Source organism: Hipposideros armiger, unplaced genomic scaffold, assembly GCF_001890085.2.
Source record: "Hipposideros armiger isolate ML-2016 unplaced genomic scaffold, ASM189008v1 scaffold_24, whole genome shotgun sequence".
Taxonomy (NCBI): domain Eukaryota; kingdom Metazoa; phylum Chordata; class Mammalia; order Chiroptera; family Hipposideridae; genus Hipposideros; species Hipposideros armiger.
The window spans coordinates 5,212,443-5,236,028 of NW_017731374.1; the positions used below are offsets into that span (position 1 = coordinate 5,212,443).

Below are 23,586 nucleotides of genomic sequence, written 5' to 3' on the forward strand. Positions count from 1 at the left end.
ATCTGAAAATACAGATACTACGCCTGTTCTAGAAAGTCTGAGGCTGATAGCTACTGTTCTTGGACCATATTGAGAGATATTTAAAAATACTAGGTGTCAACAAATCAGATAAATTCTTTTTTTTTTTTTAAGATTTTATTGGGGAATTGGGGGAGGAGAACAGTGTTGGGGAATTGGGGAGGGGGACCAGCCAAGGTGTTGTTCTTCAGTCTTCGTTGTGGAGGGCGCCAGTTGCCATCTGGCTTCCCCAACGGCAGCTCGTGGCCTCTAAGCACAAGGTGCTGTGTTCAATCTTAGTTGCGGGTGGGAGTAGCCAGCATCCCATGCGGGAGTCGAACCAGCAGCCTTGTTGTTAAGAGCGCATGCTCTATCCCTGAGCCATCTGGGCCGTAGCTCAGCTCCAGGTGCCGAGTTCAGTCTTAGCTGTGGGTCGGTGTAGCCCACCATCGAACAGGCAATCTTGTTGTTACACCAGCTGAGCCATCCTGCCACCTGTTGGCAGCTCAGCGACAGCTCAGCTCGGGCGCAGCATCACTGGCCCATGTGGGAATCGAACTGGTGGCCCTGTTGCTCAGAGCTCGCACTCTTAAACCAACTCTTAACCAACTGAGCCACTTGACCGGCCCCAGATAAATTCTTTACAATTAGTTTGTAAGTTATTATAGTACTGGGCAGCAAGAAAAACACACCAGCGCTTTACACCTTTATTATGTTCCTTGATGGCATGGCTAGAATAACTTTTACAACTTTGGTCCCTCCAGCCACAATGTCTGCTGATCAAATCAGTCTCCACTAAAGCACAACAATAAGAGGTATGGGGGCGAGAAAATCATGGGGACAATCCTAAACCTTGTTTTAGTTTAAGTTTTTATTCCTACCTAAATAGTTTAATTCCACTCTCAAGCCCATATTTATTGTTTTTGTCTTAAGGGATAGATAATGTAGTGGAAATCTTTAGGCTAAACAAGGCAATCAAAGCAGGCAGCTATGATTAACATACCCTTTTACAAAAGAACCACACAATAAAATCAAAGATAGTATAAAAAATAAAACATTAATGAACTAAAAAGCTAACTTACTTGGGGGATCAAACCAAGTGAAAAGCATGATTTTTGAAAATACTTCTGGCAAGACAGCTGAAGAGAAGAGCGAAAAGGCACAACTGAAAAAAACAGCAATTACAAATGACTATAATTACCAATTAGGGAGAGATTTGAAAATATTATAAACAACTTTTTACCGATGTTTGAAAACTGTTATATAAAATGAATTATCTTAATTCATTAATAATCTTCTAAGTAGGAGATAATGAGTAGGGTTATAGAAGATTAAACACAATGTGAACATGAAGTTTCATTATACTGTCTACTTTAACAAATGTTTGAAATTTTCCATAAAAACACAGGCTTAAAATAAAACTACGGTAAACAAAATTTTGGAGGATGACAGAAAACAAAATACAGTAATACCTTGGTTTGCGAGCATAATTTGTTCCATAAACAAACTACTTGTATTGCAAGACATTGCTTGTTTACCACGGTAAAATGTACATATTAGAAATGTTTGCTCATCTTGGGGAACACTTGCAAACCGAGTTACTCGCAATCCAAGGTTTTACTGTAATTATTTTGAAAACAGAGAAATAAAGGGAAAGAATGAAGCATTTGTCTTGTCTTTCCTAGAGAGATTATACCTCAGAGTAATCGATATGGTGAAGCTTCTATTACATAAAAGTAATCCAAATAATACATGCAAAAAGAATAGCACTTTGCCATTTTGCAATCTCTAAAAATTAATGGATCTAAGCAATGATCGTCAATAGCTACTACCATCACAAGACATACTATGTAAGTGCTCAATGCCATCTATAAAGTATTCTTGTCAAAACAAACAAACAAAAAACAGCAGGGAAGCAGGAAGGAGGGGAGGAAGTTGCACTCAATTTACAGAAAATTTGAGGTGGGGAGACATATTAAAGAAATGACTTCATGGGGCATACCAGTGAAATCCAGACTGTTGGACTTTTTACAGAGCAAATAGCTTAGCTTCTTCAACAAATAAGTTGCAAGGCGAAAAAGGGATGGAAAGGAAAGCTATATATGAAAAGACTTTATCAACAATTGCATTGTATGGACTTAAACATACTGAAATGTTTGTAGATGAAATTATAAGCGGGATTTGTTTCAAAACAATTCAGGGAGTGGGATGAAGAAACAAGATTGGCCACTAGTGGCAGTTGGGTATTGGGTACTTGGGGGTTTCATCACACTATTCTAAGTTAGTATATATTTAAGAATCCTAATGACAAGACGTTTTGCTAAACCTTTGTATACTGTCTCCTTTTTTTTTTTAATTTTTATTTTTTTTTAAAGATTTTTATTGGGGAATTGGGGGGATGGGAACAGCACTGGGGAATTGGGGGAAGGGGAACAGACAAGTTGCTGTCGTTTTGTTCTTCAGTCTAGTTGTGGGGAGGACATTGCTTCACTGGCCCAAGTTGGCACCATCATTGCGCTCTTCCCGGGCGAGGCAGATCAGTCGCCGGCTTCTGGACGGCCGCTCACTGCGGCTGCTGGCCGCTCACGCTGGCTGCTGGCCACACACAGTAGCCCATGGCAATCCACTGCCACAGGGGCTGCAGCCTACGCCGTCGCCGGCGACTCATGGCAGCCCAGCTCCAGGTTGAACTGTTGTTCAGCATCTTAGCTGTGGAGGGCAGTGTCACTGGCCCTCATATGTGGGATCCGAACCGGGGTCCTCTGGCATCCCAAGCCAGTTCTTAACCATCACGCCACTCGGCCGGCCCTACTGTCTCCTTTTAAAACACTACAGAGTGAGGTAGGTCTTTCTGGCTTTTCTTGATGAAAATATGTAAGGAGGCAGACATCAAATAGCCACCAGGTCAGGCTTACAGCTGAAAAAACAAAACTAGTATGCACAGTTGATGGTTCAACAACGCAGGGAGGAATTAGGGGCATCAACTCCCGTGCAGTAAAAAAAGCACAGTACAGCTTTTGATTCTCCCAAAACTTAACTAGTCATCCCTTGGTGTCCATGGGGATTGGTTCCAGGACCTCTCATGGATACCAAAATCCGGGATGCTTAAGTGCCTCATATAAAACTGCACAGATGGTGTAGAAAAACATAGTCAGCCCTCTGCATCCAGAGATTCCCAACCACATTGAAATTTCCAATCCGCAGGTTGAATCCACAAATTCACGAGTAAACCTGTGCAGTTCAAATCTGTGTTGTTCAAGGGTCAACTGTACTAATAGAATCTTTTTTGAATTTAGTTGGATACAAAACTTAAAAAATGTAGAATTTACTTAAAAATAGTTTATATTTTTTGTTTTGTCAGGGAAACATTTTTCTTATAGGTATACCATGGTCAGAGAAATATATTTCAAATAATACATTTGTGGGAGAGTTTCATAGTGAAACTCAGTCCATAGTATCTTGAATACTTGTAACAAGGACTTATTTACTGGGTAGAATAATCAGCTGATTTAAGAAGCAAGGAGAATGGATTATAGCACCTCACTCAACTACAACCAGTTTTCAAAATCCTTTTAAATGAGGAATAACACACAGAAATGAACAAATCCTGTGTACAAGCTCATTGAATTATCAGAAAGTAAACACTCCTGGGTAACTGGTACAAAGTTTAAGAAATAAAACATTAACTACACATTAGAAACCTCTCATTCCCTCAATTACTTCCTTCCCAAAGGTAAGCCTATCCCATTTTTACCTGATGTAAATAGAATTATACATTAAGTATTCTTTTGTGCATGGCTTCCTTTGTTCAACATCACGTTTCTTCCATGTAGCTTTTATTGTATTCATTTGTGTAACTGTAAAGTATTCCATTATATTTCAATATGATATATTGATATCTAATAGTGCCTATTGCCCCAAAGTGAACTTTGTCTAACCGTAATATAACTAATACCAGCTTTCTTTGGTTAAAGACAATCTCTTGACAGGTCAGAATTTGACATTTGTATTCTGCAGGACCAAAGATTCAGCAGATAATTCCGTAACTTTAGGCATATCTTACTTAATCTAGGGGCAATTTATTCCAACAGACCATTGAATTTTTCCCGTTTCCCTGTCTGTATCCTTAGAACATAGGAATAAAGGAAATCTATAAATCTTCATGAAACGTATCTTTAACTTTTCCTGGTTAATCATATTAGCAAAAGTGGGAGTTCTACACCCAAACCCATTAGTATATGAATGCAATAATTCCAACAAAACTGTGAGTTTTATCAGTTCAGCATAACTTGCTTTGGTAGAAACACAGTGACAAATTTCCATTAGAAGTTGAAAGAGGACAACAGAAAAAACTGGTGATGTAGGGAAGAACCAAACAAATTGTAAACCAAGTGGATTTAATGCTTCTAACTATCCCTAACCCAGCAGCCCAGGTCAATTACTGATCAATGTTGAGCATTCAAACTTGGGTACAGCATGGGCTGGCCGAGTGGCACGTTGATTAGGAGTTAGCTTGGGACACCAGCTCTGAGCAGCAGGGCCCTGGTTCGAATCCCACATGAGGGCCAGTGAGACCTGGGTTCTAGTCCTCTGACTGAACCTGGCATGTGGCCTTGGGCAACTCACTCCTTCTCTGTCACTTATCTTTAAAAAGTGGAAATTGAAGTAGGTGGTCTCATTTATGCTCAAAACTGCAACTCTTAATGATGGGTGAGCCCTTTGCTGTGTAAATAAGCATTTCATGGTTAAGTTCATAAAAACCTCATCTGGTCATAGGGTTATTTTCTTTTTTCCTGACAAAAATGCCTGTTTAAAAAAAAATTCATCTACAATAGTTGCATTTATGGAGAGAAGAGGTTTTACAAATGAGCCAGCAAAGATCAGTAGTGTTTACCTCATTTTCTTTCTTTCTTTCTTTTTTTTTTTTAAGATTTTATTGGGAAATTGGGGGAGAACAGTGCTGGGGAATCGGGGAAGGGGAACAGACAAGTTGCTGTCCTTTTGTTTTTCAGTTTAGTTGTGGAGGACATCGCTTCACTGGTCCATGTTGGTATTATCATTGCACTCTTCCTGGGTGAGGCAGATCGGTCGCCGGCCTCTGGACGGCCGCTCATGGCGGCTCTTGGCAGCTCACGCTGGCTGCCGGCTGCTCATGCTGGATGCCAGCCACACACGGTAGCTTATGGCAGCCCACTGCAGCAGGGGCTGCAGCCTACGCTGTCACCAGCGACTCACGGCAGCCCAGCTCCAGGTTGAGCTGTTGTTCATCATCTTAGCTGTAGAGGGCAGTGTCACTGGCCTACATGTGGGATCTGAACCAGGGCTCTACTGCTCAGAGCTGGCGTCCCAAGCCAGCTCTTAGCCAATGTGCCACTCGGCCAGTCCTGTTTACCTCATTTTCTATTCCATTAAAAATAAATCCTGTCTTCCAAAAGATCCCAGAGTAAAAGATTAAAATAAATGGTTAGGCTCCTACAATGCAGTAACTCTTTCAAGAACCCAGAAATAAAATATTGTCTAAGGAAAAGCAATATATAGGCAGCTGGTAACTGTATTATGCTTTAATTAAAAAGGACACAGGGCCGGCTGAGTGGCTCAGTTGGTTAAGAGCTCACTCAAGAGTTTGAGCTCTGAGCAACAGCGGTTCGAGTCAGCCCGAGCTGAGCAGCCGTGAGCTGCCAACAGGTGGCGGGATGGCTCAGCTAAAAAAAAAAAAAATTAAAAAAAAAAATAAATAAAAAAATAAAAAGGACACAGACTTGGTATGAGATCACGTCTCATGTCTCAATATTTATGGATACTAATTCCATAGGGAAGCCAAAAACTGAAATAAACTAGAAGAAGTGTTCCAACTTCTGTTTGGCATTGCACATATATCGTGTGTGTGTGTGTGCATGTGTATGTGACAGAGAGAGACAGAAAGTTAGAGAGAGAAGAACTCACACAAGTGCCAACGTGTACTTGTACTACAGGAGTAGTACCACAGAAAAGTTACATTATAAGGACTGTAAGAAAAGCAGTTTGCTCCTCAAAAATGAGAATTTTTTCTTAATTTAAAAAGAGGTGGTTAGTAGACTTAGGGTTTTTTCAGCTTTTAAAGTTGTATAAATATGTGCTTGTTATTCTTATAACTATGACAAGTTTAGATGGATGGCTATGAAAAAATAAAAGAAAATATGACATCATTAGAATTACAGGAAAGACAAGGGGAAACCCAAAGTACAGACAAGAACACAGAAAAATTTTAAGAGAGTACAGATGTCATGACATTTATTAAAAGGCATGCTACAATGCTGTATTTGTTAGGAAAAGAGATTAGCGATATCAAGTAATAGTCAGCAAATATACAAACTGAACGAAAATGGAATATACTGTAGTGTACAGAAGCTTAAATTAACCATGCACTACGCATTTAGAAAAGGTTTTTTAATATTTTATCTTCTCTTTGCATTTATAACATAATTCACTTCAACAATCACAGAATCCTTTTTTTCCCCAATGCCACAAACTGTGTTACAAATGAAAGCTGGTACTGCTGCTTATCAAAATATACAAGACAATTGATGTTTTATATAAAACCACTTTATATGTTAACTTGTTCCCCAAAACCTTTTTTTTTTCTTTTTTGGCCTGGTTAAAAAAAAATGTTACAAATATTTACAGCATTTTCTTCTGTTAGATGAACATTCTCATAAACTGAAAAAGGGAATTTAATGAACAGATCATGTAAAGCATGAGACAATGTCAGAGGCCCCTAGCTGTGCTCTTTTTTTTTCTTAAATACAGTACTGAAAATGCCCATCAAACCCTTGTCATCCTAATCCATTCTGTTCACATTTAAACTCCCATTTTCTCTAAGTAGTCTATTCACCAATAGGAAATAGAAAGTAAAGGCCGCTTTACATTGGGTCTTCTTTCAGAAAGGAGCTTGGGAAAAAATGCTTAATAGAGGAGTGAAAACCAGGAGTCAGTCTTTGGTCAGAGCAATGAGGTGACATTTTGATGCAAAACTTTGCTTGGTCAGCAATCTTTATAATTAGTACTTTCTGGATGTGAGATGCATTTTTAAAATATCTGGGTTAACAATGGTAAGGGCGGGAAAGGCCAGAGTATGACATCAAAAATAGCTATTTAAATATTTGTTATTACAACTACTACATAGATTCAAGAATTGAAAATAACACAAGAACAAAAATCTGTTTACAGTGCTGAATTAAGCTTGCCATAAGCAGCTTTCAATCATGACTATGATCACCAAGGTCACTGGACCAGACAAAGATCCCTGTTCTCTGGAACATATGCCTCAGGTTACAAAAACTAAGATGACTACCAGAGCGGTCCAGAGTGGCTGTTCTCGGACCTGCACGATGCTATGTAAGGAATATCATGTGATCAAGGCAAAGGTGTAACTGAGATTTCATCTGCACAGTTACAATGCTTTGCTTGTATGAATAGTCTGTGGGATAACATTCTTTTAAAACTATATAGTTCATATTTCCTGAAAACCAGAATACTGATTCTACCTCAGTCTCAAATGGGAAAAGGTCAATTAAGACTAATGAAGGCACATAAGCTTTGGTCCCGTGTTGTTTTCCTCCCTCTATAAAACCCCCAAAACTAATATTTTAGTAATTTTCTATTTTTTAAACCATTAACAACCAGCTGTTAGAATCTGCGCTGAAAAAAAGACTGCAAATAGTCTTGTAAATAACAACACAGCTCTTTTAAAAGACAGCTGGGTTATATTTTCTTTAAAAGAAAAGTTTTGTGCAATCTAAATTGTTTTTCTTTTAGCACAATAGTAGAATATTTTAAGTCTGGCAGTTTTATTCTTGTTAACAACAGATCAAGACAAAGGAAAGGCTAAGAAAAATGCTTTCACGCATAGTCATGCTGTCTTTTGGTTTTAAAAATAGCAGTACACAGTAGGTTTTTCTAGGAGACAGGCTAACAGTTTGGCAAACTTAGGGTTTTTAAGTGACTCATTGAGGGGAACACATATTTTTGAGCTTGTCGTCTTTTGTCCAAAAATATTCAGTGGGAACAGAAGAGAAATCACATGACGACATACTCAATGTGTATATGAACTTTGAGCCTAATGACACGGAGGCTTTGGAAAGTCAATATGAAACTGAACAGAGACATTTATGAGTTACTTCTAATTAACTGAGGCAGGACCTGTGACCACCATCCTAGGTGGAGCCAAAGAAGGCACTGCTCGACTCCCATAGGAATTAGGCAGGCAGACATATGTCTCTAAACACTGTGAGCCCTGCAATTTTCAACAACAAAGTCAGAAACATTAGTACTACAAAAGAAATGATTACAATATTTAGCCTTAAAAAGAATTCATGGCATTCTGTAGGTGCTATTGGGTAATTCTGATACTCTCCAGTAAGTTATCAATTAAGATATCGGGTCATTTTTCTATCTGTATCTCACACAAAACACATTTTACTGCTCTGCAAGTTATTTAAATCTCTAAGTAAAACTTTTTGGCATAAATTGCTACTGTTAAACATGTACTGCTATTTTTTGAAAGTCCTGAATATATATACTTTGTGTAAATGTCGAGACACCTCCAAAAGTGATAAGACAATACTCCTTAAAATAAAGTAAATAAAATTAAAAATAGAATAGTATGACAGCTCAACAGCAAAAACACTGCTTAGAAGATATGCCTAATAAATGCAATGTAAAACAAAAATACAAAGATCTAGTTTTTCAACTACGCTGGTATTTTTAAATCTTTTTACAGAAACTATGCCAACACAAATACTGTAGACCTCTAGAATTCAGACAGCAAATAGCGCAGTATGGACAACATCCATATGCTACAGCTAATTTCAGACACAAATTGATGGTGTTAAGCACACTATTTTAAATAAGAATATCTCACTTTTCCAAATCTTAATTTGATTTTGTCAATAAATTAAAATGTATGTAATGTGCATATGTATGTACAACATTAGAAGAGTGTATGTATATATATACACACTTATCTATACACACACATACACAAATCCCTGAAAAGGATTCAAATGTTCTTTCTCAGATTTAAAGGCCATGCTCTACTTTAAATTACATTCAACACCATTATGACCTCCTTCCTGCTACACTTTTGCTACACTTACACTGAATGTTGTGAGAATCATGTCTTATAATTACACAGTAATTCTTTACTCAAAGCAAATGAAATAATCCAATTTAACATGCCACTGAAAATTATAATAGTGCTTGTAAGAAAGAAAAAAGAAGCCAATTTTGGAAAGTTCTCAAAGAAAAACATTTTCCTCCTCCTTACTCAGTGTTTGGCTAAAAACACATTTCCTAAGTGAAAAAACAACTTGATAAAAGATGACACCTATCGATTTAGCCAACGCTAACTTGATGTGCTTGGCAGGTCTCATTTTCGTGTCCTCCTTCCTATTTATTCCACCACTAACTGGTGGGCAGTATTGAGTGAATTCTGCTTTCCAACAGCCTAAAATATCTTTTGTAGTCTCTGATTTCTAGTAAAATTTCTTTTGTAGAAACCTTTCTGTGTTCAAATTAATGGCTGGAATATACGTAGCAAAGAGAGTGAGATATCTTTTTAAAATGTGAGATGAGCCACTCTGAGAATCTGAAAAGTGTTAAAGGAGTGGACAAAAATGTTCCTTTTGACAAATTCTTCTTTTAAAAAAATGTGATCAAGCATTAAGGGAATAATTAACAAAAGCACAGTTTTTCATCAAAAAGAAACAATTTTACATTATACAATCACCAAAGCAACATTAACAAGTACTCTTACATTCAACCAAAAAGAGAGTGACAGAGTCTGAGAAGAAGCCCATCTTCTCATACTCCATGTATGTATGTGGGCACTCAGTAATGAAGTTATATTAACAGAAAAGCAAGCTCTCACTTGAGTACTGAGAAAAAACAAGTAATCCTGAGACAAATTCTAATGGATGATAAAGATGACACAAGATCCAGAAACTAAGATTGCATTTCATAGCCCCAAATTGGTTGCTATACCTGGCAATGACCGCTGTTGGTCACAATATAAAGAGGCCTACAGGTGTGCACTGAGTTATTCCCCAAACCATTTACCCTTCCCCACCCAATCTCTGCACCAAAGCACCATAAATTTGAATAAAAACTATTACTTATTGAAAACCACTTAAAATTGCAATGAAAAAAACTTTAAAATGCTTACCAAAACAGGGAAAGAAAAAACAAATGCTCACCAAGCCCACAATATATCTTTCCAAGATACTTAGATAAAACTCTAACCTATCATATCATAAGCACATAATAAGGCACATAATAAGAAATTAAGTAAATACACAGTAATTCTGAATAAGTATTACAGATTATAGTGGTACAAAAAACCCTTGAGATTAATTTTTTTCTAAAAGAAGACCTTACCAAAAATAACTTTAAAAAATCTGTCAAACCATATGATAGACCTGAATATTTTCCTTAAGACTGTAAACTTTTTTCTGAAAACAATTATAAAAAATTAGTTTATAAGTACAATTATTTTTTTAATTTTCCAAGATTATCTTACTGAACAAATAAGTGTCATTTTCAAATTTAAAACATGATTTTTTCCTAATAAAATTATTAATTATTCTGACACCTTAATACATCCTGGCTGTATTCCACTTAATTTCCTTGGGGTCAGTTGAGACACTTCATTTCTCCAAATAGTCTTAAAAAGTTAAAGATATGCAATATTCAAAGGAGTGTCTTACAGCGAAAAAAAAAGAAACCATTGAAAGAAAACATGCAGGTTTATAAATCTGCTTCAAATATAACCCAATTTGTTTATGTATAATAGCTATCAATATATGCCAAATAATTGATATAATTTATAAGTGAACATAATTTCCTACGGGGGGGGGTCGAACTTTCGAATCATAAAGTTAAAAACTTGGTTGTAAGGAATTTAAATTACTTACATCAAATATTTTTAAAAGTTTGTATGTTTAAATTTTTTAAAGTACAAAGGAGTTTAGAAATGTATAAGGCTGATCTGTACCCAAACTAAAAGAGTCTGTCCTCTTGAAATCCAATTTAATATGGCGAATTAAATTATTGAAAAATTTTTCCTGATTTTTTTTTTCCTGAAGATTATTTTCATAGAAACTGTGGTAAAAACGAAAAATAAATCTTTGATCACATATTGGTGGGGGGTGGGAGAGAGAACATCCCTTAATTTTTTGAATATACTTGAATATCAAACTCAGAAAGAATTATTTTTGTAAGAGGCAGAATTGGTCTTGAGCTGCTTCAGTCTATGTCTGAACATTTTACTGAAATTATGGTCCAGTCTTAGCAGAAAAATTCACAAACAACTCAGATTGTAGATTTTGAGAAGGAAACCCTGAGGTGGTGGTTCTCTCCAAGGTCATGGTTATGAAGCTCAATGAGGGCTTGGACTGCTTCCTCCACAGACCCCAACTGGATAAGGGCCATTTTGCGATCTTTCCTGAAAATGGTATAAGAAATATAAAAAGTGTAGAGAATTAATTTTGCCTATAAACCTCCTCCCCAACCCTAGAAGACGTCATTGAACTACCTTAAAATTTGCATACATTAAATAAAGCTAATGTATTTCTTCAAAGCATGGACTTACTGAAAGAATTTAAAAGCCTTCACTGAACATCCAGCTTCTGTGAAAAGATTCTTCAGATCATCCATCGTAACAGAAGGGCTGTGAAAACATCACGGAGAGAGTCAACCAACTATCTTAGCCCTAATGAAGCAAAGATTACCTTGCAATCATCAAATCGCTAGAGTATCTGACATTTCAAAGAAAACAAAACCATGTATGAAGACATGATTTAGAACTGCCCTGGAAGAGGTTCGAGGCTGACACACACATGTCCTCAAACGGGAATTTTATCTCAAATCTTTTGCAAAAGATGTGGGCAGATACAAAGAGCAAGAAAATCTAGGTAATGAAGGTAACGATGACAGGAGCCTGCCTGTTATGCAGCGGTAGATAATACAGTGGTCTGCTACACGAGAGTCAACTCACAGAGACTCTTCCTCATCTCACAACTGCCAGCAAGGACGGTACAGCAGAACAATAATTGGCTCTGCAGGGAGACAGATCTGCATTCATTCTATTTCTCATTCATTTGGTATGTCACTTTGAGTACGTTACTTAACCTGAGTGTCTCAGTTTCAATGATAAAATGAAACTCATGACCTTCCTTCAAAGGTTATTATGAATAAACTGACAGAGACAAAAAGCAGAATACAGTAGTCCCCCCCTTATCTGCAGTTGCGCTTTCTGAGGTTTCAGCTATGGGTGGTTTGAAAATATTTAATGGAAAATTTCAGAAATAAACAATTCATAAGTTTTAAATTAAATGCCATTCTGAGTAGTGTGATAAAATTTCCTGCCATCCTGCTCCATTGCGCCTGGGACATGAATCACCCCTTTGTCCAGCGTATCCACACTGTATACATTACTAGCCTGTTAGCCATTAGTAACCTTTCTCAGTGTTCAGATCGACTATTGTGGTATTCCAGTGCTTGTGTTCAAGTCACCCTTATTTTACTTAATAATGGCCCCAAAGTACAAGAGTAGTGACACAGGCAATTTGGAAATGCCAAAGACAAGCCATAAAGTGCTTCTTTTAAGTGAAAAGGTAAAAATTCCTGACTTAATAGGAGAGAGCACATTCACATAACTTTTATTACAGTATATTGTTATACTATTTTATTGTTATTGCTGTTAATCCATTACTGTGCCAATTTATAAATTAAACTTTATCAAGGTATTATGTATGCACAGGAAAAACATACATAAGAGTCTGGTACTATCTGTGGTTTCAGGCATGCACTGGGGGGCTTAAAACATATCCCCGGTGAATAAGGGGGGTGCAGGGGGACTACTGTAGTGGTTACCAGGAACTCGGGGTTGAAGGGAAATGGGGTTATTGTTTAATGGGTACAGAGTCCTGGTTTGGGATGATGACAAAGATCTACAGATAGATGAAAGTGATGGCTGCATAGTATGCATGTACTTAATGTGCATGTACACTCAACTGCATGCTCAAAAATGGCTACGATGATAAATTTTATGTTGTGTATATTTTATCACAATTAAAAAAAAGTTTAATAGGGAGATTAAATGAGGTAACACATGTAAACCACCACCACAGTGCCCAGAACTTGGTAGATGGTTCAAAAAAATATTAATGCCCTCTTCTACCTGCATGGCCTATGCATGCTGCAACTTGAGACCAGCTTCTGGACAACGTATTGTATTTAAGAAGGTAACGATGACAGGAGCCTGCCTCAGTTATCTAAATATGTTGCCCCTCTACCTGGCTCCATAGTGATGAGCTGCTAAATTTCTAGATCCACATAATCTAGATTTTTTTTAAAGTGGCTCTTCTAGTTTCCTGGCTGGCATGAGGTTTGAGAAACTGCCCAATTCAGATTCAGGGTTTCTCCATGTAGCCTAACTGGAGACTAGCTAGGACCCTGAGTATTCAACACTATTTTGAGTAATTATTTTCTATACCTGTTCATCTCCTATTCTCAATCGCAATAATGTTCCAGAACTACCATTCTCCATCCCCTCAGTCTTTAAAGCTCCATACACATGTGCACATACACAGCCATACCCCACAGCTTTTACCTCTCCCTTCCCTAAGCTTATGCCCCTTCATGTATTAGGTTAAGTTATACAAAATTGCATCTCTGTAGGTCAAGGATTTCAAGAATTAGAACAGGGGTTGCCAGATGTTTTCTATAAAGATCCACACGGTAAATATTTTAGGTTTGAGGACCACACAGTTTCTGCTGCAACTCTTCTGCTTTGCTGCTGTAGCTCAAAGGCAGATAATACATAGTTATACTCCATGAAACTTTATTTATGGGTGGTGAAATTTGAATTTTGTATAATTTTTTCAAACCACAAAATATTTTTCTTTGGCTTTCCCCCCAACTATCTGAAAATATAAAAATCAATCTTAGCTCATGGGCCATACAAAAACAAATGGTTCTGGCTCATGGGCTGCAGTCTGTTGACACCGGAGTTTGAAGATGACTAAAGAACAAGTCTGTTACAACACTGGATAATACAGAGTGGTCACACACAAAAAAATCATTTTTAGCTATTAAGTAATTAACTTATATAGGGCTTTGAAACTTATAAAAATTCCTTTTTACTAAATTCTTAAATAAATTATTTGATTTTGCTATGTTGGTTACTTAAGTCTTTACTTGTATACAAAGGGATGAACGAGTATGTGCCAATGGAATATTTCTCCATAAACTTATTTTTATGCTCTTTTATAACTGAAAGGTTAACTAGCTGCTAATTCTCTATTTGGAAAACATTTTTTTAAAACACTGCTATCTTTACTTCTGCAGTGTATGACTGGAGATATAACCTTCTTGAGGCATAATGGCAAATGAATCATCTCATAAAAAATTAGTCAATAAGACAACTGCTTTAGAATAATTTCAGAGTTGTTAGCTCTCCTAAAACATATACTGTAGATTATTAATCATCTAAATGAATAATAACTAATTAGGTACATACGGGATGTTGGAAAGATGCAGAGTGGCTGACGGTGGAAAAATATTCTGGAAGTTTTTAGAGCCAGGCTTTTTAAAGCGATGCAAAGGACTATTGCTAAAATCCTTAGTCAGGCCTTGGTCTTCTTGTCCCTCTCGAGGAAGCTGAACTGTTTGATGTTTGGACAGTGTAGCACGAAGCACTTTCCCATAAAGTCTCTGACCGCTCAGATGGTTCATTGCTGGTGCACAGGAAGTAAACAAGGAAAGTTTGGGTATTAAGACAGAGTTTCTGTAAAATTTGTCTAAATTTGTCTAGAATTTATCATAAATTCTTTTTACTTAGTCATTTAAAATTATATTGTCAGTTTGAGGGTCAAAGTAGTTTTAAATTAAAAAGCTCTTATATATGGAAATGTATTAAATGATTTATTTTACTGTAATGAAAGAAAAGTAATCAAACGAAAAGTAACTATTTCCTAGCATACTGCCAGGAAGTTCCAGAGTGCCTGGAACATAAGTGCTCAGAGGGTGGTTATTGAATAAATTAGTTTAATCTCAGGCAAAGTATATTTTCTAAAGTATCTGAGTAGTAATATTTTCATAGCCACTATAACAATGAACAGTGAGGCCATGGAATGACACTTTGTACCATTGTTATAAAGTTTGCCGAAACTTTTATGCCATGTAACAGTTCTAGAAAACTTAATTTGGAAGGAAAACAAACAAAATAAAACAGAGTAAGTGCTGTTTATTAGTCTAAACTTAACAGAAAAACCCTAGTCAAAGCTGTGAATATCAACAATATGTTCAAGCAGATAAATAATGAACTTCAGCCTTCAAAGTGTAATAAATATTTTTAATCTTCAAATATAAGCAGGTCCAAATAATAATGAAGACATTAGCATATAGAGGTACTCTTCAGTAAAAGTATATTCCTACTAGCTATAAGTTTATTTTATAGGAAAATTCATATATAAAAGGGAGAGGTTATCATTATTATTATTAATCATTAGTACCTAGCTGAGCTTGATTTGCATCGGCCATCTGAACCAAGGCATTTTCTTTCTTATTAAACATAATCTTCACTCGATGCACATCACCATATACTCCTAATTAAAAAGACAAAACGAAACAATTTTTAATGCCCAACTATGTAATATTTAATTAATTTTACTAACACAATTAAAGGCTTCTTTTCTCATATTGTCTATATTCCCTGGGCATTTCGTACATATGCTCCCAAACACGTATGTCTCCTATGTTCCAGATCTCTCTTTCCCCTTCCCGCTCCCAGTGTCCACAAACTCTGTTGATAAACGTTACCATCATACCTGCTCCAGAAACCTGGATTCATGTTTGGACTTCCTTTCCTTAAACTCGTACATCCAGTCAATCACTGCTATCAACTGATTCTATGGCCTGAGTATCTCTCACATTTGTCCACTTCTTCCCATCGTCATTACTATCAAAGCTATCATCACCGCTTAACGTCTGGACTATCGTAACAGACTCCTAATTGAGCTCATTACATCCAATTTTTCTAAATTAGTGTTCCTCACAGTGGGTAATACATCCCATAGGAGAGGAAAAATGATTAATTGGTGTGGGAGAAAAAGAATCAGACTCTTCTTTACCCTGATTTGTTTATAGAAAACCAATATGAAAAACTACATTTTCCTAATTTTTATTTTATTTTATTTATTTTTTACATTTTACTAATTTTAATACATATTAAATAGATAAAATTATAGGCAGAAATTTCTATAATATGAAGAGTATTCTCTGATTTTATTCATCCAGTATATTAAAATATATTGCTGCTTATGTGCTACAGAGTATCACCAACATTACAAAAATAGACCCTTATAATAATTAGTAGCATCATTACCATATTTTGTAATGCAGTGAGAGATTGACTATGAAAAGCTTCAAGGCACACAAAGCAGTGCTGGTTATCTTGTGGGCAAGCATTGAAGAGCAACTGAACTCAGAGATGAATGGAACTTACAGAATTTAAAACAAAAAGACAAATATTCCAAATTTGCTGTCCTTTTCAGCAATGACAAGTGGCTGAAATAGATATTATTTTAAAAATAACATAATTTGTTCTTCAAGCTGACAGTGGTATTTTTTTAAATGAATGAGAAATTAACTACTTTTAGAAAGACATGTGCTTTGGCTATGAAAGAGACATATGAAAATGTATCTTTAATACATGATTTTGTTACCAAAAATTACAGAAATGTGTTATGAATAAAAACTTTTATGGTTATTGCAAATGAGCATGAAGGATCTCTGTGGGGTAATGGAAATGTTCTAAAATTGGACTTGGGTAATAATGGTTGCACAACTCCATAAATTTACTAACCATCTTGGAGTTGTGCACTTCAAGCAGGCAAATCGTGTGGCTATAAATTATACCTCAAAAATATTGTTTAAAAAACCTATTACCCATTCAAAAAATCTGAAACAATTTTCTATCGTACTAAAAATTCTTTCAAATCCAAGTGAGTTTTAACCCCATTTGTTAAAAATATTCTAATGCAGCAATTGTCAAGATCAACTAATTTAACAAGAGGAAAAATAGAACTTTTCTAAGTAAAGTACAACAAAAATTAGCGAATTAGACTGAAAAATCAGTATCATAATTAATTAGGTACAGCAAGAATGAAACACTTCCATTTAAGTTACACACATGTTTATGAGGTATCTTTTTCAGTTATGACAACCATTAAGATCAAGTATTAAAGTGAATTTAGAATCAGACCTTGGAATACTGAATCCAAATAAAAAAGATTTCTCAAAATAATGATGCATATGAAATCATATTTCTCATTCAATGTTAATAGTTTTTATAAAGTTTCATCATTAATAAAAATCTTTAGAGTATTAAATATTGCTTATTTCATTGCCCATATATTTGTTTGTACATATCACACTATAATGAATATAGTAAAAAATGGATGTTTATGAAAAATTAATCATATATAAATTAGGAGTATAAGCTGAATTTTTTTTTTTTTTAACTGAGAGAGGAACACTTTTAGAAAATTTGGAGATTTATGTATAAAACCTGGATCTCATTTTGCCTCTCTACTGCTTAAAACTATTCAATGGTTTCCCACTGTTCCTAGCTTACGAAGCTCTTCACGGCATTGTCCCTATCCATCTGTTCAGCTTCAACAGGTCTCTCCCTTACACTCTCCACTGGACTGCTTCACTTCCATGTTTCAGAAGTTCGCTCTTTCTCACTGCTAGTACCTGTGAAAGGACATTTGCTCTCCCTTTTCTGCATGACTAACCGTTACTCATTTTTCATTAGCCAACTATCATTTCTCTTGGTACATCAGTGATTCTCTCAGCGAGGTTAGTTCTCCCACCTATATACTCCCATCACAATAACTATTTCCCTTTTTATAAAACTTTATTCTAATTACTTTGCTATTCTATCCTCGGTGTCAAACACACTATGTGGCACATAAAGATAGTCAATAAATATTACTGAATGATGAAATGTGTTCAATCCACATCACAGATAATATTAAAAACAGCAAAAAAGAACTTACCAAATAGGATAAAAAGCCCATGTGGTGTGATAAACTGAAAAGAATAACACAAAGTGTAAGTGTCTGATTAAGTAAAAATTTTAAATAAATTTACTTGTAATAATGACTGTTGACTTTGTTTAAAGTATTTATTTTATATGCTCCTCTATATATACTAGTGATGTATTTTAATAAAAATCCTTACAATGAACTTGAATGTTATTATTTAAATACAACACTAGAACAGAAGCCACTATAGACCTCTTCCTGAAAGATTATTTCTAATACTTTTCAACTCACATCAGGATTGAGATTGGTGACAAGCAGGACAGAATTTCCCGGTATACCACTAGCCCCAGGAATGGCCATCCTTCCAGTGACAGCAGAGGAGGTGATTGCGAGAGGACCGAGAGCTCCAGGAACACCTGGGACTGATAAACCTTTTAAAAATATCAAAAGCATTTCATATTCTAGTTATCTGGAGAATTACAACACTTGATATAATGTTAAGTAAATAAATGATGAAAAGAGCAAAACTATAGAAGAAACTGTGTCGAAACTACCATAAGGTTATCAAAGGCCTATTCTTCTGCCCTACAGAGTCTATCTGGAAGTCAAGTTCCTTATTCTTTGACATCATACTCAGTATTCTATTATTTATATAGTACTTTGCAGAGCAACTGAATTCACTGGTCTTAAAAGCCATTAGGCTTCTCAGAGGGTCTATCAACTACAAGCACGCCCTTGTTTCTTGAAACAGACATACTGCAGCACATTTCTACAAAGTAGATGTAATTTTCATATTGACTTCTACCATAAAATCAGATATATATTTTTAAAAAGTCCTTGAGCAGAAGTCACAAATATACACGTGAGGTGGTCGTGCATGTTCTAAAACTGGACTGTGGTAAATGGCTGCACAACTCTGTAAATTCACTAAAAATCACTGAGTTGTATACCTAAAACAGGTGAATTGTATACATGCAGAATGTATGATATTCTGTATGGGAAAAGCATTTCGTAACTTTGTAAAGTGCTATATAAATGTGATTACCATCAGGTACAGATTTTATAGAATTATTTGTAAATACAAGGAAGCTGTGTATCATACAATCAGCCACTTTTACGGCTGACACACGTAAAACTTTTATTGTAAATCCCTCCCATATGGTAATATTTTTCATCTTGGTAAGTTCCTAGAAAATACAGAACATCATAAAAATCATTTCAAATTCAACTTTAAAAGAGTCACCTGTAGCTTGAAATCCAATGCCTGGGGCAAATCCAGCAGCCCCTGCATATGGTGAGGAAATTATACCTGGTGCACCTAATGGGGGAAAGAGAAGCTAAAATAAATATACTACCTTCTATAAATGTGGTATTCAAAGCAAATAAAATGGCTATATGAGGGTGTAATATTGATAAAGAGATTCTGTTATGAAATACAAATCTGTTCACCTTACATATTAAGGTGATCCTTAATATATAAGGGCCTCTTGGCATTTCCAGAGGAAATGAACCCCTTTCAATTGGGTTCAAGGTTCAAGAATACAGTTTAACTGTTATTTAGTTTTGAGTTATTTAGTTTTGTTCTTTGGGTCACGATTCTTGCCCTTATTTAGAGCATCGTTTCTATGTGAAAATCATCAAATACTTATTAAATTGTACTGTACCTATGTACAAATGTACTTATGGGGTACAGTGCTGATAAAAAGGAAATAAATTAAAATCCTTGCCACAGAGAGGTTCACAAACTAAAAGTATGAATTACAGGAGATTCGTATGCTGAGGATCTAGTGGTTTAAATACAAATGTTACTGCATGTGGTCTAAGAAGAAGGGATCACAGAAGATTCATGGTGATTATTTGGAGACTGTTTCTCAGGAGGTAAACCTTGAGCTAGACAATGTGTAATTAAAAAGCACAGTGTTTAGTGTGTACTAGTTGCTGAACAAATGCTGGCATTCTTTCTTTTCCTTTTAGAAGCCTGGTGACCGCACCATCGACAAAACCTGGAGTTAGTTCCAATGGAGGAGTCAGTATGAGCGGGAAAACAATTTGGTTTTGGACACATCAAGGTGGAGTTAACGGTAAAACAACATTCAAATGGAAATGCCTACAAAGGGGCAAACTCAGAATAACTATTATAAGACACAGACTTATATTTATATTTATTTCTACACAAAAGCCATATGAATGAGACTTCACTAAAAAAGGGACAAGACAAGACATGAGGAGCGTGAAAAATAGAGCCTGGGTGTATTAGTACACTTAAGTGGTAGAGGAAGGAAGAAGAACATTCTAAGGAAAAGTGAAAAGAGAATAGCCTTAGAAACAGAAATAAGAGTAAATTATAGTCCTTCGGGAGCTAGAGGAACAGAGTTTTTTGGTGGAAGGGGTTTAATGGAGGTCAAAGAGAACGAGAAATGTAGAAGGTAAAGAATAGTTTTAGAGCAATAGTGAGAAGTAGGATTGTAAGAGTCAAAGGGATAAAGGGATTTTGTTTTGTTTTTAGTGGTAGTGTGATGAGCATATTTATAGGAAGAAGTATGTAGGCTGTATTTTCCAGAGGAGTGAAAAGCTCATTATTCTCTTCATTAGAGAAAACTATTTAACAGAACTTGTTAAATATATAGCTGTGATTTATTTAAATAATTCAAGTAAGCATAGTCATTAAGAGACTTCAAGGAAGAGCTAGCAAAAGAACTCAGGATACAAAAGAATAACTGACAGAATAACTGATGAAATAAGGGAAACAAATATTTACTGAAAGCATATTACGAGCCAAGCATTCTTCTAGTGCTGAGGAAGCACTGAACAAAGCAGACAAGAATCTGTCTTTGCTAAACTTACATTCAAGTAGACTGGAGAATACAGGTAAAGTGATTCATCTTTACAACAGAAATAGCTATATTTAAGGCATAAGGGAAGACAATAACAAATCTTCAATATGGAAATGAGTAATTATAAAAAATTTACACTAAGAAGCTAATCATAGGAAGAGATGTGGTTGATGGTATTATTGTTGACAAGTATTCGCTTGCACTTTCCATATATCTCTGGCCAGTCATTTGACTTGTAGTGCTTCCTATGGGAGGAACATACATTTCTATGCAACTCTCACTGTATTTGATCATGTCACAGGAATACACAGACAGACATGCCACCTCTATACAGAAGCTTTGAGAGGCATTATCGGTTTACAGCAGCTCTCTTATTTTTTACTTTTTGCCGTAAGAATGCCATGTCTCAAATGGAGTGACCTCTTCCGCCTTGGCCAAAGACATATGAATTAAGGGCAAAAGCAGATTCACAACTGCCTAATTTTCAGTGCTGTGAGAGAAATAAATGTTAATTGCTGGAAACCACTGAGATTTGGGGAGAGGGCAAAGAAGGTACTTTTTAAACACAACGAAGAGACTAATACAGATGGCTATGGGGAGGGGTGAGGCAGATGAGCAGAAGGTTTTATGGAAATAGGGAAACATTCTGAGATAATTATCACAGTACATGAAATAGTGATAAATACAAGAACTGGCAAGCAATTACCAGACCCAAATTTAAATAATTGTTTCCAAATAGAATATGATGATTAACAAGAACATTTGTTAAAATTTGACAAAAGAATCATTTATAAAGCTTCCATAAATCTATGCTACGCAAATAAGGTTACTTTGCTAAAATGCTAAAGTAACCTGTTAGATGATGGGTTAGTATCTTTATGAAAAAAGATTACACAAACCTTTAAGAAAAAGGTTTAAGATCTGAATGACTAAGAATAGATTTTTTACATTTGGAAAATGTACCAGCACAATACCAATTAGGACAATGCAAATTAATAGATAACATTTTTATCTATGAAATCAGTTTATCAGTGTTATTTATCATAGCAAAACTCAAAAGAAACAAGCATAATGTCCAAATTGGAGAGCGACCAAATAAATTATATTGAGTTACTAGACAAAATACAGAACCATTTAAAATATTATAAAGAATGTGTACTATAAAAAATAGCACAATTATGTTTTTTTGAAATGTGGGTATAGTAGCAGACTAAATAATATACACCAATGTTATTGCACAAAATGCCTAATGAAAGAGTATAAAAAGATCTTTAAAAAAATCTAACAGCTGACAAGATAATAAGAAATAACCAGGCCAAAAAATTAACTGTGAAGCTGAGCTGTGATTTTGTCAGTCCCATGGGGTTGTACACAGATGCAAATTCCAGGATTAACCCAAGGAAGAAGTTAATAGGAGAGTTTCACAACATTAATACAGAATATAAGCGTAAAATAACCCACCCCATTTACCTACTCAGAAGACTGCAAGGAAAGTTACCTACACGGCTAGCAGAGAAGAAATAAAAATCTTCCTGAAAAGTTCTAACCAAAAGCAAGCTCTCATGCAAATTTGCAGCCCAAATTCATATTTCTTAGGAGTCCAGAGGAAAATTAATGAAGCTGTAGATTTAGATAGAAATGCCCCAAACACAGAGCTTTTAATGTTGCAGACAAACAAATTCTCTCTGGAGGAACATACCATCTTGATGCTAAGCCTCAAAGAACTCTCCAAGTAAAAAAAGCAACTCATTAAAAAAAAAGAAAAGAAGTTTCTTACTGCAGAAAGACAACTGCAAAGATTTCAGACACTGGAGCTATCAGATGAAAATTTAAACAGTATATTTGAAGAAATAAAAGATGCTGAAAAATATGTTTTAAAAGTGTAGACACTGTTAAAACAAGGACCAAATAAAATTTCTAGAAATATAAAACAATTATTGAAATCTAAAATTACCGAAAAAGTTTAACAACAGATTACACAAAGGTAAACAGACTGTTAATGAAATAAAAGTTACGCCTTAAGAAATTACTCAGAATGCTGCTGACAGAGATAAAGATATAAAAAATATAACAGTTTGAGACACTCAAAATAGAGTAAGAGGGTATAACAGGTCTAAACAAAGTTCCAGAAGGTAAAAAAATAACTAGTGGGAAGGATAAATATATGAAAAGATAATTTCTAGAACCAAAAAAAAAAAAGAAAATAACCCATCAAATCAAGAAGCTCAATGAGCTCCATTCAGAACAAATCATACTGAAACTACAAAACATCAAAGATGAAGACAATATCTACAGAACAGCCAGAGAGAAAAGAGCAGTCAGTAGTCATGTTGACAGCTGACTTTCTAAGTGCAACAATGAAAACCAGAATATTGTGGAATGATTTCTTTAATATGTTGAAAGAAAAATACCTGTTAACCTGGAACTCCATGTTAAACAAAAATGTCTTTTAAAACTGACAATAAAGACTGTTTTTGACAAATACCAATTTCAAATATGTTACCACAAACTTCCCTAAGTGAATACTAAAAGATGTTCTTCAAAAAGAAGGTAAGTGATCCCAGGTGGAAAGAAGGAATGAAGAGCCTAAGAAGTTATACATGGTTCAATCTACATGAATATTGATTGTATAAAGCAGTACTAATAAATTGCCAGGTTAAAATAAA

The 23,586-nt window shown here is 35.5% G+C and overlaps 1 protein-coding gene across 5 annotated transcripts in view; it reads right to left on the minus strand.

Moving 5' to 3' along the window:
* Nucleotides 1–6,406: 6,406 nt before the first annotated feature.
* PTBP3 (polypyrimidine tract binding protein 3) overlaps nt 6,407–23,586 on the minus strand; it is a 96,954-nt gene continuing 79,774 nt past the window's right edge. For all 5 annotated transcript variants that reach the window (XM_019635881.1, XM_019635884.1, XM_019635882.1 and 2 more), the window contains 7 exons: nt 19,330–19,404; nt 18,378–18,517; nt 18,099–18,132; nt 15,549–15,641; nt 14,555–14,771; nt 11,624–11,701; nt 6,407–11,476 (listed from right to left, as the gene is read on the minus strand). In XM_019635881.1, the coding sequence (XP_019491426.1) occupies nt 11,344–11,476; nt 11,624–11,701; nt 14,555–14,771; nt 15,549–15,641; nt 18,099–18,132; nt 18,378–18,517; nt 19,330–19,404 (770 nt within the window). In that variant the 3' untranslated portion in view covers nt 6,407–11,343. The remainder of the gene's footprint in view (nt 11,477–11,623; nt 11,702–14,554; nt 14,772–15,548; nt 15,642–18,098; nt 18,133–18,377; nt 18,518–19,329; nt 19,405–23,586) is intronic.